Source organism: Sinocyclocheilus rhinocerous, unplaced genomic scaffold (assembly GCF_001515625.1).
Source record: "Sinocyclocheilus rhinocerous isolate Xijiao unplaced genomic scaffold, SAMN03320098_v1.1 scaffold797, whole genome shotgun sequence".
Taxonomy (NCBI): Eukaryota; Metazoa; Chordata; class Actinopteri; order Cypriniformes; family Cyprinidae; genus Sinocyclocheilus; species Sinocyclocheilus rhinocerous.
In genome coordinates, this window is record NW_015632978.1 from 1281768 (window position 1) to 1295391 (window position 13624).

Here is a 13624-nt window from a genome sequence, read left to right on the forward strand (position 1 = left end):
CAGGTGCCAACTGACATATCCCTTTTTTTTTCATACATGAGCCGTTGAAAAAACTCAACAAATTAAACCAATAATACATAAATTGAAATGGTTGGAAATAATATTTCCGTTTTTGTTAGAAAAATATTGTTTGTCCGTTTTTATTAATGTGGTTGACTAGAGTAAATCAATACGTGGTCGTTTTAAAAATAATTTTGTCTTCGTTCGCTTGCCGTACAGAAACGATCTCCATGGCAACTGCTATTCCCCTCAGCGGAGCAGCATCGGATCTTTACCACAGACAATCACTTCGAAACGATCGTCCTGCTAGCAATTGTTTTCCTCTTGTTTTATTTTAATGTTTTTTTCTGTTTTACACAGTTGCTTTGCTAAATACTTGGCAGTGCGTGAATGGGAATCAAAGACACATTTCTGCTTCGCTAGCCCGCTAACGTTAGTGTGGTAGTAAATTAGTGTAATGGATCAGTACGTTATTCTGGGCAGGATTGGGGAAGGAGCTCACGGAATTGTTTTCAAAGCCAAACACATCGAGGTACGACTGGACTGTTTTCGGTTATCTATATTAATCCTGTGTAAATGACAATAGCTTAGTTATAAAAGCTGAACACTGCGTTATCTGTATTTTCAGACAGGAGAGACGGTGGCTTTGAAAAAAGTAGCTCTGCGAAGACTTGAAGATGGAATTCCAAACCAGGCCCTACGAGAAATCAAAGCCCTGCAAGAGATTGAGGACAACCAATATGTGAGATATACTGACCACTGAAGATTTACAACGTTTTTGTTTAGTAAAGTCAAGATAATCTATTTTTTGCTTAGAACTTGAAGTAACTCTATATCTATGCAACTCACATTCTATGAATAGGGAAGCCCATTTGCTTCACATAATAAAAATGTTTTTGGAAATTCTGACATACTAAGTCATACTTTGGAGATGGAATGAAAATTATGGTAAACTAAGTCATAATTATGGCAAAAATGTGACATGAAAGTCAAAATTATGACAAAAGGTTTAGAATTTAGGGATGAAAGGTCAAAATTATGACATTGTAAGAAAAAGTGAAGACGTCGAAGATCTTGACGAAGAATAAATTTTATTACAGAATAGTAGTGACAAAGTACATGTAGTACCTTGGGTTCAACGGAGTCAGACTGAACCCCGAACATCCTAAGCTCAAACATTTTATACACTTAGAGTTTACCCTCAATGTAAAGGAAGTTGCTCCTGTTGTTACAGCTGTGGTCTGTATGTTAATTAAGTTCTGACACCCCTTTTGTCTGAGGTGGTTCTCAGTGTCCCACAACTGCTCCCATTCTACAATTGGTCACCATTTGCTCAGGATGTGATCATCCCAAGTGATCTACAAACAACATAACTGTTGACTTTCTTCTTCTCTATAATAATTAAGCCATTTTGGGAAATGAGCATGATCAAACATATTGTGGAGTGGAATCTGGGTCGGGGCAGACTATAGATTCTTACAACATACTAAGTCATTATGATTATGAGATCAAAGCCTAAATTATGACAGTCAATTGTGAGATATGAAGTCATAATTGTGAGATGAAATGTTGAAATTGACATGCTAAGTCATTTATGAGATGAAAGTTATGATTTATGAAATGAAAATTATGGCAAAATTATTATTAGTGTTATTTATGAGATAAAAGTCAAAACAATATGACATAAGTTGTAATTATGTTGAGATAAAAAGTTAACATTATAAAACGTTGAAATTATGAGTCATATTTATGATATGAAAAGTTAAAATTATGACATACTAAGTCATGTCAGTCATTTATGAGGTGAAGGGGTTTATTTATGAGATATTTATGAGATTACATTTTATTATTTATATTATTTAGATATTTTATGAGATGAAAGTCAATATTATAACACAAGAATTATCGGTCTTAACTATGACATACCATGGCAAAATTATGACATAAAAAAGTAATATGTACGAGATGAAAAGTCAAAATTATGACATACCAAGTCATCACGACAGTAAATTATGAGGAAAAAAAGTTATGATTTATGAGATAAAAAAATACAACATACTAAGGTGAAATGATGAAAAGTCATTGATAAAAAGTTGAAATTGTGACATACTATGTCATAATGACAGAAAGTCATATTTATAAGATGAAAGTCAAAACTATAACATAAGGTTGAAATAATAAAAAGTCATAACTATAACAAAAAGTCAAATCTTTTGTCACGGTTATGACTTTTTATGTCATAATTTCAACTTTTTGTCATAATTGTGATTTTTTTTGTGCCATTTTGATTTACTATTTGATTTATAGTTTCATTATTTGATCTCATTATTTTATTCATATTTTGATCATCTCCATAGGTGGTGAAGCTGAAGGACGTCTTCCCCCACGGTACAGGCTTTGTGCTGGTGTTTGAGTACATGTTGTCAGATCTGTCAGAAGTCATTCGGAATTCCCAGCGTCCTCTCACCGCATCCCAGGTCAAAGGTTACATGATGATGCTGCTGAAAGGAGTGGCTTTCTGCCACGAGAACTCCATCATGCACCGGGTGAGACTGTGTTCCTGATGCCATTACATTTGTCCTTCACTGTGATCTGTCCTATATATGTGCTTCACATGTATTTGTGCGTAGGATCTGAAGCCTGCAAACCTTCTAATCAGCTCGACGGGTCACCTGAAGATCGCTGACTTCGGTCTGGCCAGGCTCTTTTCCAATGAAGGAGTTCGTCTGTACAGTCACCAGGTGGCCACCAGGTGATCATTTACTAGAGCTTCTGTCATGCTAGCATTGAGCTCCATTGGTCCTAACAGTGAGTTTCAGCTACAACATAGATCATATGTGACCCTGGAGCACAAAACCAGTCTTAAGTCGCTGGGGTATATTTGTAGCAATAGCCAAAAATACATTGTATGGGTCAAAATTATCGATTTTTCTTTTATGCCAAAAATCAGTAGGATGTTAAGTAAAGATCATGTTCCATGAAGATATTTTGTGAATTTCCTACCGTAAATATATCAAAACTTAATTTTTGATTAGTAATATGCATTGCTAAGAACTTCATTTGGACAACTTTAAAGGCGATTTTCTCAATATTTAGATTTTTTTTTGCACCCTCAGATTGCAGATTTTCAAATAGTTGTATCTCGGCCAAATGTTGTCCTATCCTAACAAACCATACATAAATGGAAAGCTTATTTATTCAGCTTTCAGATGATGTATAAATCTCAATAAATAAAAAAAGACCCTTATGACTGGTTTTGTGGTCCAGGGTCACATATGACTAAAAATATTTGTTGTGCTGTGTTTCAGATGGTACAGAGCGCCAGAACTTTTGTATGGTGCCCGGAAATATGATGAAGGAGTTGATCTCTGGTAAGAAATTGTGGAATAATTTTTTCCAGTCACCAACTTTTTTAATGTAATATTTCAGTGTTTATTATAAGTGAACTATCAACTATCAGTTTTATCTATTTCTATCCATTTTACAATGAATTATAATTTCTCTAAGAATAATCCAATGTATTATGGAATTACTGAGTCTTTTTTTTGGAAATTATTTCAGATGAATTAAGATGAACTAAATTGTGTCAGATTTCATAATATTATGAGTACAAATTGTATTCAAATGAGCATCAAGGCAAATATTTAGGTACTTGCTAGTAGTTCATTTTGTGAACTTTCTTTCCTCAAGTGTCCACTAGGTGGCAGTAGTGCCTATTCTACGCTCAGCAGGTGTCTCTGTGTGTCTCTTCTGGCTTGTTTCAGGGCAGTGGGCTGTATTTTTGGGGAGCTGTTGAACAACTCTCCACTTTTCCCCGGGGAGAATGACATTGAGCAGTTGTGTTGTGTGTTACGAGTGCTGGGAACTCCCAACCACAAAGTTTGGCCAGTGAGCTCTCATTTACATTCGCTATGCCTGTTCATCATTAAGTTTAGATTAGAGCAACATGACACACAATGGGTGAACTGTGTGTGAATGTTTTGCCTATGATGATTCAATCTAGGAAATAACAGAACTACCAGACTGCAATAAGATCACGTTTAAAGAAAACCCCCCCATTCCTTTGGAGGAGATCGTGCCTGACACGTCAACGCAAGCTGTGGACCTGCTGAAGAAGTTCCTCGTCTATCCATCCAAACAGAGGATCAGTGCTAGACAGGTGCACATTTGAAGTTCTGTGCAGGTTCATTCAGTCATGTACATCGAATGAGACTCATAATGCCCCGTCTCTCTCCACAGGCTTTGCTCCATCCGTATTTCTTCACAGACCCTCTCCCGGCTCATCACTCAGAGCTGCCCATCCCTCAGCGTGGAGGAAAGCACTCCAGACCGCATGCAACCCCCTTATGAATTCACAGTGGATCGACCTTTACACGAGAGCTTGGTGGACCCCAGTCTGATCCAGAGACATGCGCGGAGCTGTTTATGACAGCGGTATGAGCAGAAATGTAGGGCTTTGTACTTTGTTTCACACCAGGAAGTGGCCCATTAAGTCATACACATTTATTTCATTTTTTAAGGACAATGAAAAAAGAAATAACATGTTTAAATTATATGTTATACAGGAATAGGCTATATAATGTTTAAATTTGGCTGAATATACTTTTAGTGAACATGTCTAGCTTTATTTTTCTGTTATATGTGTTTAAATTTCATCAAATATTTTCAAGAAATTATCGCTTATTAATAATCAATACGCAAAAAGTCATAATTATGACAAAAAGTCAAAACATTTGTCACAATTATGCTTTTTTTTGTCATTATGATTTACCAAAGCATGATTTGTCATTTCTTGAGGATGAAATTAAATAAAATAAATGTGCAAATTATTTATTATAATGCTCTATTATACAGGTTATATAGTGTTTCCGTTTTGCTGAGTATACTTTTAGTAAACTTTCAAATGGCCTAGATTTACTTTTTTGTGATAGGTGTTTAAATTTCTAATAAAGATTTTTTTAAAGGAATAATCAATTATGGGATGCAAATTATGACATACTAAGACATTGTCAAGTTTATGAGATGAAAGTCAAAAGTATAAGTCATAATTATGACAAAAAGTCAAAACATTTGTCATAATTTTGACTTATAATGATTTACCAAAGCATGATTTGTCATTTGTTGATGATGAAAAAAGAAATAAAATATTCAGATCATTTTTTATAATGCTCTATTATACAGGAATAGGTTATATAATGTTTCAGTTTTGCTGATCATAGTTTTAGTGAACTTTCAAACGGCATGTCTAACTGTATTTGTATATACATATTTCCGTTTCGATTTACATGCAATAAGTTACAGTACACATGCTAGAGGAGTAGCCTATTTGACTTGATATCATCTCAAGCTGTTTTACTCACTTCACTTCAGAGGAATTGTAAAATGAGAATGGGAAAAAAATTATTCTTCCTTTTTCCTCAACAACCATTAACCTTATCGTTTCACACCAGCCGGTGTAAATGAACTGGTTTGGGTTTTATTCAGTTAGGCGCAGCTTTATATGGTAACGGATGTACCAGAACAGGTTTGGTCATGTAGTTTAGTGCCAACACTCTTCAGAGCACCATGTTTTTGCATCGCCAGGTAACTAGTTTTAAATCATACACTACCATTCAAACATTTGGGGTCAGTTAGATTTTTTTCAAAGAAATTAATACTTTTATTCAGCAGGGATGCATTAAATTGATCAAAAGTGACAGTGAAGACATTTATAATGTTACAAAGATTTCTATTTCAGATAAATGCTGTTCTTTTGAACTGAAACAGACGTATCCACAAAATATGAAACAGCACAACTCTTTTCAACATAATTATAAGAATAAGATAATTATAAGAAATGTTTCTTGAGCAGCAAATCAGCATATTAGAATGATTTCTGAAGAATCGTGTGACACTGAAGACTGCAGTAATGATGCTGAAAACTCAGCTTTTTCATTACGGGAATAAATTACATTCTAAAATATATTCAAATAGAAAACAGCTGTTTTAAATAGTAACAACATTTAACAATTTTTCTGCTTTTACTGTATTTATGATCAAATAAATGCAGCCTTGGTGAGCATAAGAGACTTCGGTCACACTTTATTTGAAGGTGTCCTTGTTACAGTGTAATTATACATTTAAGTGCTGAGTAATATTATAATTAACTACATGTAGGCCTACTTACTATATGGTTAGGGTTTGGCTTGCATGTAATTATGCATAATTTATTGTTATTACAATAGTAAGTACATGTAACATGTAACAAGGACACCTTCAAATAAAGTGTTACCGAGACTTCTTTCAAAACAGTAAAAACATCTTACCAGCTTAAAACTTCTGAGCATTAGTGTACATCCCCTGTTATATAGTTAATAATAATAGGGAAACATTCTACCTTTCAAATGATCGTTACATTGTTGAAAAGCTGTGAAGGAAACTAGTCTTATCACCGAACATGCAAACAACTAGTTTCTATTAATAGTGCGTAAAGCAGTTCTGTCCTTGTTTTATAGCTTAGATTATTTACTTAATTACTGAATTACTTTTTTTCATTTCACTTAATTACTTTAACCACTAACTCAGTCATAGTGGTGAATCATTTCACACAACCTCAAAGGTGGTGGTGGCAAATACTGTAACTTGAATAAATCTTCAATTAACATAGACATGATAGTGCAGTTAGGGCACATAAACTCCAAACCAGGATTTTTGTTCTGTTGTAGTCTGTTAAAAATGTCATACTTTACATTTTTTTAGCTGAATGACAGACACTCTCTAACACACAGCATCATTCACCGCTCTAATTTCCCTTCTGACTGAGCAAACAATGGGAAAGAAAACGGTACGTTTTGATTAACAAATGACTTTCACAGCCCTGCTCTGTGTGCATGTGGTCAGGCTGGATGTCTTTAGAATGATTGCAGCATTTGTCTCTATTTGCATTAGTGCAATCCGCTCAACTGCCCTCTTGTGTTACATATTAACCTGCGCTTTGCATCTATCATTGGCTCCACTTTCCCTTTTGTTCCATCAGTGGTTTGGCTTTTATCAAGATTTTTTTTATGTTGGTTATAATTCATCAAATTTAAAGCAAGTTTAGTTAAAGGGATTGTTCACACCAAAATAAATACTGTTATTTGCTAATATCTTATTGCTAAAATATCTTGTCAGAGATTGTCAAAATTTGGAAAGACATGAGAGTGAGTAAATGATGGCAGAATTCATATAATAATTGCTCTATATTGTATTTTACCTTTTATATATATATATATATATATATATAAAACAAAGAAAAAAATTGAGAATTTACTCAAATGTATATTTGATTCAACTTCCACATAGAAACCTTTCTGTGTGTTTTAGCAGATCTGAGTATTTGATTTTGGTCATTTTACTCTTTGCATATTTGTAATTCTCATTTGCAGTGCAGACTGATGTGGGATATTTCCAGACTTTTTTGTGCATTTGTACTCATTTCGGCACCACTTTTGCTGAAGCTGACCTGTCTTTGGCTCCGCCCACTGTCCCCACATGTCTAACCTCAATCACCCACAATGCCAGAGCACAGAAACCTTCACACATAAAGTTCTGCCCCATCAGCGGCGCTCATCTTCATCGCAGACACCTGTCCTGAAGACTGAAGAGATAAGCTCAGGTATGCCACTTTACAATCAGATCTACATTACCATATCTACAGCTGCATTAGCAAAGCAAACAATGCAAGTGATGCTTATCATGTTTTTAGAGTCATTTGATTCTAAATGTAATTTCTGTTAAATGGACAGGCGAGACTGTCATTGCTGTTGTGATTTGTCATGCACTTTGCTATGTGAAAGTATGGGTTTTGTGAGAATATGATTTGAAATGTAAATATGGTCTTGTGCACATATAATAAATGTTATTACGATTGATTTCCAAAGATATAATGTTCTTCTGAAATGTATTTCTATGTGGTCTCTTACAACTTTTAACTGAAGATATTCTATTGCAGTTATTGAAACAAATAATAGTTTAGACTGTAACTGATACACTTAATGCAAAAAAAAAATCCTCATTGTACTACACTTTAACATGCTACTGCAGAATATATATATATATATATATATATAAATGTGTGTGTAAAAAGTTCCTGACAGACATGGAGACCTCCGTTGAACAGGCTCGCTGGGTTTCCTCCTCCATGGCATCATCAGAGGTGATGCCCTCTTACCCAACTGACTCCAGTTATATGGTCCACACTGAAGAGGGTTTGATGTTCCCCTGCAGTGATGCCGATTACAGCAGCCTGCCCTCTTTGTTCAGCAGCCCGATCCATGGCTGTCCATCTGGAGCTTTTCAAAACAGCCCAGGTACAGGACACAGAACACTGTATTATGGCAGTATCACATGGTACTTTGATATACACTACCTACCATTCATCCAATCGCTGTGAGATTTTTAAATGCTTTTGAAAGAGAAGCATCTTATTCTCACCGTATTTGATAAAAAAAAACAGTAATATTGTGAAATATCATTTCAATTTAAATATCACTATTTTCTGTTTTGATATATTTTGAAATGCAATTTATTCCTGTGATGAAAAGCTGAATTTTCAGCATCTTTGATTTGCTGTTTTAGAATAGAAAGTTAGAAAATACAGCATTTATTTAAAATAGAAATCTGTTGTAACATTATAAATGTCTTTACTGTAATTTTTGATGAATTTAATGCATTCTTCGTCGATAGAAGTATTAATTTCTCTAAATACGTTTACATCATACTTTTAAGAACTATGCCATAATATTAGCATGTCCAAAATGTACTGTGCTGCCCTATGAAGTAAAAAGCCAATAAATAATATAACAAAGACCCTCTAGTACAGAGAAAATATATGTAAGCCAAAACTTGTACTTCAGTATTTAAAAGGTAATTTACAATGCATTACAGTCATTTTGATGCACCTAGATGTTAAGCTAAAAATCAGTATCTTAAAACTTGGTTTTAAAGTTGTTTGACATCTTCAGCAATGGTTATATTTAAAATGTATGGCTAAAGGCTGTGTTTTGTCTTTTCACAAGGACAAATGACCCTAGCTGTGACCAGTTACACTAAAAAGAATGTCGTTGGCTGTTTTAAGTAAAAGTTGAATTAAAAAAAGTGATTCATTTGTCTCCAGAAACTTGATTTCAGTTCCTTGAAATCAAGTGCCTAACTGAATAAAACCCAAACCAGTTCATTTACACCGGCTGGTGTGAAACGATAAGGTTAATGTTGTTGAGGAAAAAGGAAGAATAATTTTTTTTCCATTCTCATTTTACAATTCCTCTGAAGTGGAGTGAGTAAAACAGCTTGAGATGATATCAAGTCAAATAGGCTACTCCTCTAGCATGTGTACTGTAACTTATTGCATGTAAATCGAAACGGAAATATGTATATACAAATGCAATGTATATTGTTCCTTGAGCTTTCCTTCCTCTCTCCCTCAGTATATCCTGTTTACTCCTCTCCATTCCTCGGAAACCTGTCCTGGCTGGAAAGTTCTAACAGCCCCGCTCTAACCAACCTCTTCCCATCATCCCCATCATCCTGGCACAGCAGTGCGTTTTCTAAGGCATCCTCGTCATCCTTCCACGGCTCCACGGCTCTCTCCTCTGCCAGACCGCCTCGTTCTGCCCTTCACTCCCCTATCCAGCACCAAAAGGAGACCTTCGGTGTGCAGGAGAGTGTGAAAGGAGAGAGGCTGAGTCCTCCTGGAGGTGGGGAGGCGTTTGGCGGTGTGTTTCCCCCCTCAGTGAGCGACTCTTTAAAAACACACTCGCAGTCCCTGCCCCACTACAGTCCCTACGGGAGCTTCACGCAAGACTACAACGGTTCACTTCTCTACACACCCTCGTCCTTCTCACCCAAATTATGCAGCAAGATGACATTCTCTCCTTTAGGTGAGGAAGCATCATAAAGGGCAGATAATGTGGGGTGGTGCTGGAGTTGTGGGTAAAAACACTGCAAAAAGCAATTTTCTTATTCCCTATTTTTGTCTTGTTTTCCAGTACAAATATATTAAGTTTTGTTTTCGGATAAAATTAGCAAAAATGAACTGGCTTTTTGCTCAAAACGGGAAAAAAATATCTGGCAATGTGGTCAGAAAGATAATCTTGTTTTCTATTGGATTAAGTGTATTTTTCATCTTTCTGACCACATTGGCAGAGTTTCTTTTTTTGTTTTAAGCCAAAACTTTTTTCTTTCTTTTTTTTCAGAAAATGACTTAATATTTGATGTCATTTTCCTTCTCAATTAATTGTATCATTGTTTAAGAATGTTTAGATATTTGTACTAGAAAAAACAAAAATACAATCTTTTTTCTGCAGTGAAGTTAAGCAGTTCTAGAGTCAAACCTTTCATGATGTGATCCATTTACTTGGAGCCATACTGTTTTTTTTTATTCCGTTTTTGTTAAATTTGTTATAATATCCAAACAAACATATTTCTCTCCCAACATTTATAATAATTAAATATAATAATAATAAACTCAAAAATGTGAAGTCATGTTAATTTAAAATGACTCAAATCTGTTATATACCTTTATAATGTACTGACAACCACGATAACAATACAGGTGGTAATGAGAAAGCTACAAAATCAGAGTTCATCACAAGTAGCTTTTCTACAAGCTGAGGTAAATACTAACACATATGACACTAAAATAATGCAATAAATATTAATTAACATAAGATGTAGCTTAAAACCCTAATGTACATAACTGGCAATAAAAACTAAGATGAACGAATCAATGAAAAATGTGAGCTGTCACACAGGGAATTCTGGGAATGTCAATTTACAGTTTTTAACTGTAAACTACAAGATGACTTATTCTTTTCACTTCCAAAAATTGTACATTTAACAGTTGTTTACTGTAAAATTACATGAAATTATCATTTTTAGATACAGTTTCACAGTATAGCTTAAGTGAACTTACTGTTAACCAACTAACAGGTTTTTACCCTAGTATTTTTCCTGCCAAAATTGCGATGATTTTTTACAGAGTACAATCTTAAAGTTGAATATTCTTCAGTGGTTCTTTGCAGTACCTTTGCAGAGCACTTTGATGTTACTCTGAAGGTTCTTCAGATCAGCACTTCGGTTTCTGAAATGTATAAAAATCACCAGCACATAAATGGTTTTCTAAAAAACTAAAGAATAAAAGGTCTTTAAACATTCAAATTGAAATCTTAAAGATATTTTTGAGTGTGTGCTTCTGATCAAGCTGGGCAGTGACGTGTAAAATACAGAGTTCTGGCATGAAACTCTAGATGGCGCAGTCCGATAGGTCTAACTCAATCTGACCTAATGACATCATTATCACATAGCACAGCTGATTGGTTTTCTCCTGTATCAGTAGCCAATGAGCTCACTGGTCAATATTCAAAGACCTGGCTTTTGTTTGCTGTAGCAGTTCGCAGCGCACTTCAGAAACCCTCCACCTTCCCCAGCTCCACCTGTATAGATCTGCTACGAGGTGATTCATGTATGCTTTGGGGGTTATTCATATGCGTATATGTGCAGCAGCAGTATTTCCTACATGCTCACAGCAGCATGTTGTGGATGTATTGGCAGTAGCAAGTCTCGGTACACTGCTGCGTAGCAGATCTATTCCGCCAAGACCAAATACATTAACATTGTCATGTACAATACCATGCCAATCCCTCCGAGAGTTGTCATGACAGAACATTATTTCTGATCTTTTGTGGTGGCAGAGCCGCGTGAGTGTGTGAACTGTGGGTCCACTGCAACCCCTCTGTGGCGGCGTGATGGAACGGGACATTACCTCTGCAATGCCTGCGGACTGTACCACAAGATGAACGGACAGAACAGACCCCTCATCCGGCCAAAAAAGAGACTGGTACACCTCTCCCATACTCACTATACTGATAAAGAGAACAAACTTTTAAAAAAGACTGCATTTATTCGATCGAAAATACTATAAAACAGTGAAATATTATTACAATTTAATATAACTGAGATTTGTTTGAAAATTATTTTAACTGTAATTTATTCCTGGGATGCAAAGCTGAATTTTCAGCATCATTATAGTCTTCATTGTCACATGATCCTGCAGAAATCATTCTAATATGCTGATTTGCCGCTACTTATACGTTGAAAACTGTTGCGCTGCTTAATGTTTTTGTGGAAAACGTGATACATTTGGATTCTTTGATGAATAGAAAGTTCAATAGAACAGCATATAGTTCAAATATATTAACAATTTGCAGCATTATAAATGTCTTTGCTGTCGCTTTTGATCAGTTTAAAATGTCCTTGCTGAATAAAAGTATTAATTCTGACACCAACGTTTTAAACACTAGTCTATATAGGATCTATAGACTTTCTGCTATATGATATTTCTCTTTCTGTAGGTCATCAGTAAGCGAACAGGAACTCAGTGTGCGAACTGTCAGACCAGCACCACCACGCTGTGGAGACGCAACGCCAGTGGAGAGCCTGTGTGTAACGCTTGCGGACTCTATTTCAAGCTTCACAATGTGAGCAACTTCACTCATTTCACATGACTTTTTTACTAAAACGTAAAACGAGTGTCATTTTAATATAAAAAGTTGTGTCACTCAAGACTTAGCACTGCAAGAGTGGGAATTGCGGCACACAAACTGCATCCAGCACTACATTTTTGCCCGCATTTGTGCTGTTACCTGATTTGCATGAATTCGTTGTATGAATTGCAATGAAAAAAAAAACATTCATAGTAAATTCCTTCTTGTAGCTCTTTCAAAACATTTCGACATATCCAACATGTCAGCTTCTGACGTACACAACACCGTAAGGGAGCTTTTCAACCAGTTTTTCATTATTCATGCAATTCCATTTGGCCAGAAATTCGGTGTTCTGTGTCTAATACTTCAATCCTTCTCATCAGGTGAACAGACCGCTGACTATGAAAAAGGAAGGCATTCAGACACGTAACCGTAAAGTGTCCAGCAAGAACAGGAAAGGGAAAAGGTTTAGCGCCACAGAGGAGAATCTGTATTTTTCAAAGAATCCTGCGTCTGATCAGCATTTCGACTTGTATTCTCAGAGTCCAGGAGCTCTGGGCGTCTACAGCCACTCTTCCCATTCACTGCCGCCCACCGCTGCCTTCCACAGCCACACCAGCCTGCCCTACCCATACCACCCACAAGCTGCCATCTTACCCAGCGTGGTGTGATGGAAACTGGACAGAAGACTGAGTTCATGGAAAGCTGGAAAAAGTTGTACAAAACACTCACAACTGCCCAGCCATGTGTTCACATACTCAGCAAAAACATACTTGAAAGCTTAACCAATGAGGATGCATGAAAAAGCATGTTGCCCTAAAAATATTTGGATGCTTAAAGGGTTAGTTCACCCAAAAATGAAAATTAGCCCATAAATTACTCACCCTCAAGTCATCCTATTCAAAACTTAATAATCACTTTAATGTAGCTAGTGCCAACAGTTGTACACGTAAGCAGCTCCGGGCTGATGACGTATGAGGTCGGCTTTGCGCATGCGCCGCTCAGAAGTGACGCATGCGGTAGCTCAGGGGAGAGATCAAAACAAAACAACGGTCACTTATTAGAAGTACAAAATGAGGATTTGTAAAGAAGAATGTCAGAGGATTTCGATATAAGCCAAG

The 13624-nt window shown here is 35.9% G+C and overlaps 2 protein-coding genes across 3 annotated transcripts; both read left to right on the plus strand.

Annotated features, from left to right (window-relative positions):
• Window positions 1–208: 208 nt before the first annotated feature.
• LOC107743116 (cyclin-dependent kinase 20-like) lies at window positions 209–8181 on the plus strand. 2 transcript variants are annotated; one of them, XR_001640369.1, is made up of 10 exons: window positions 209–532; window positions 629–742; window positions 2358–2546; window positions 2631–2752; window positions 3309–3371; window positions 3765–3888; window positions 4004–4159; window positions 4240–4434; window positions 7407–7636; window positions 8108–8181. XR_001640369.1 is itself a non-coding variant. In XM_016556241.1 (8 exons), the coding sequence occupies exons 1-8, from the start codon at window positions 458–460 to the stop codon at window positions 4348–4350; spliced, it is 954 nt and encodes a 317-aa protein (XP_016411727.1). In that variant the 5' UTR covers window positions 209–457; the 3' UTR covers window positions 4351–4508. The 2 variants fall into 2 exon arrangements, 1 of the variants encoding a protein (XP_016411727.1); XM_016556241.1 differs by lacking the exons at window positions 7407–7636; window positions 8108–8181 and having other exon boundaries at window positions 4240–4508.
• LOC107743132 (GATA-binding factor 1-A-like) lies at window positions 7513–13174 on the plus strand. Its single transcript, XM_016556256.1, has 8 exons — window positions 7513–7636; window positions 7767–7816; window positions 8108–8330; window positions 9447–9631; window positions 9680–9899; window positions 11712–11857; window positions 12372–12497; window positions 12887–13174. Exons 1-8 carry the CDS (start codon window positions 7513–7515, stop codon window positions 13172–13174), a joined length of 1362 nt encoding a protein of 453 aa, XP_016411742.1.
• The last annotated feature ends 450 nt before the right edge of the window (window positions 13175–13624 follow it).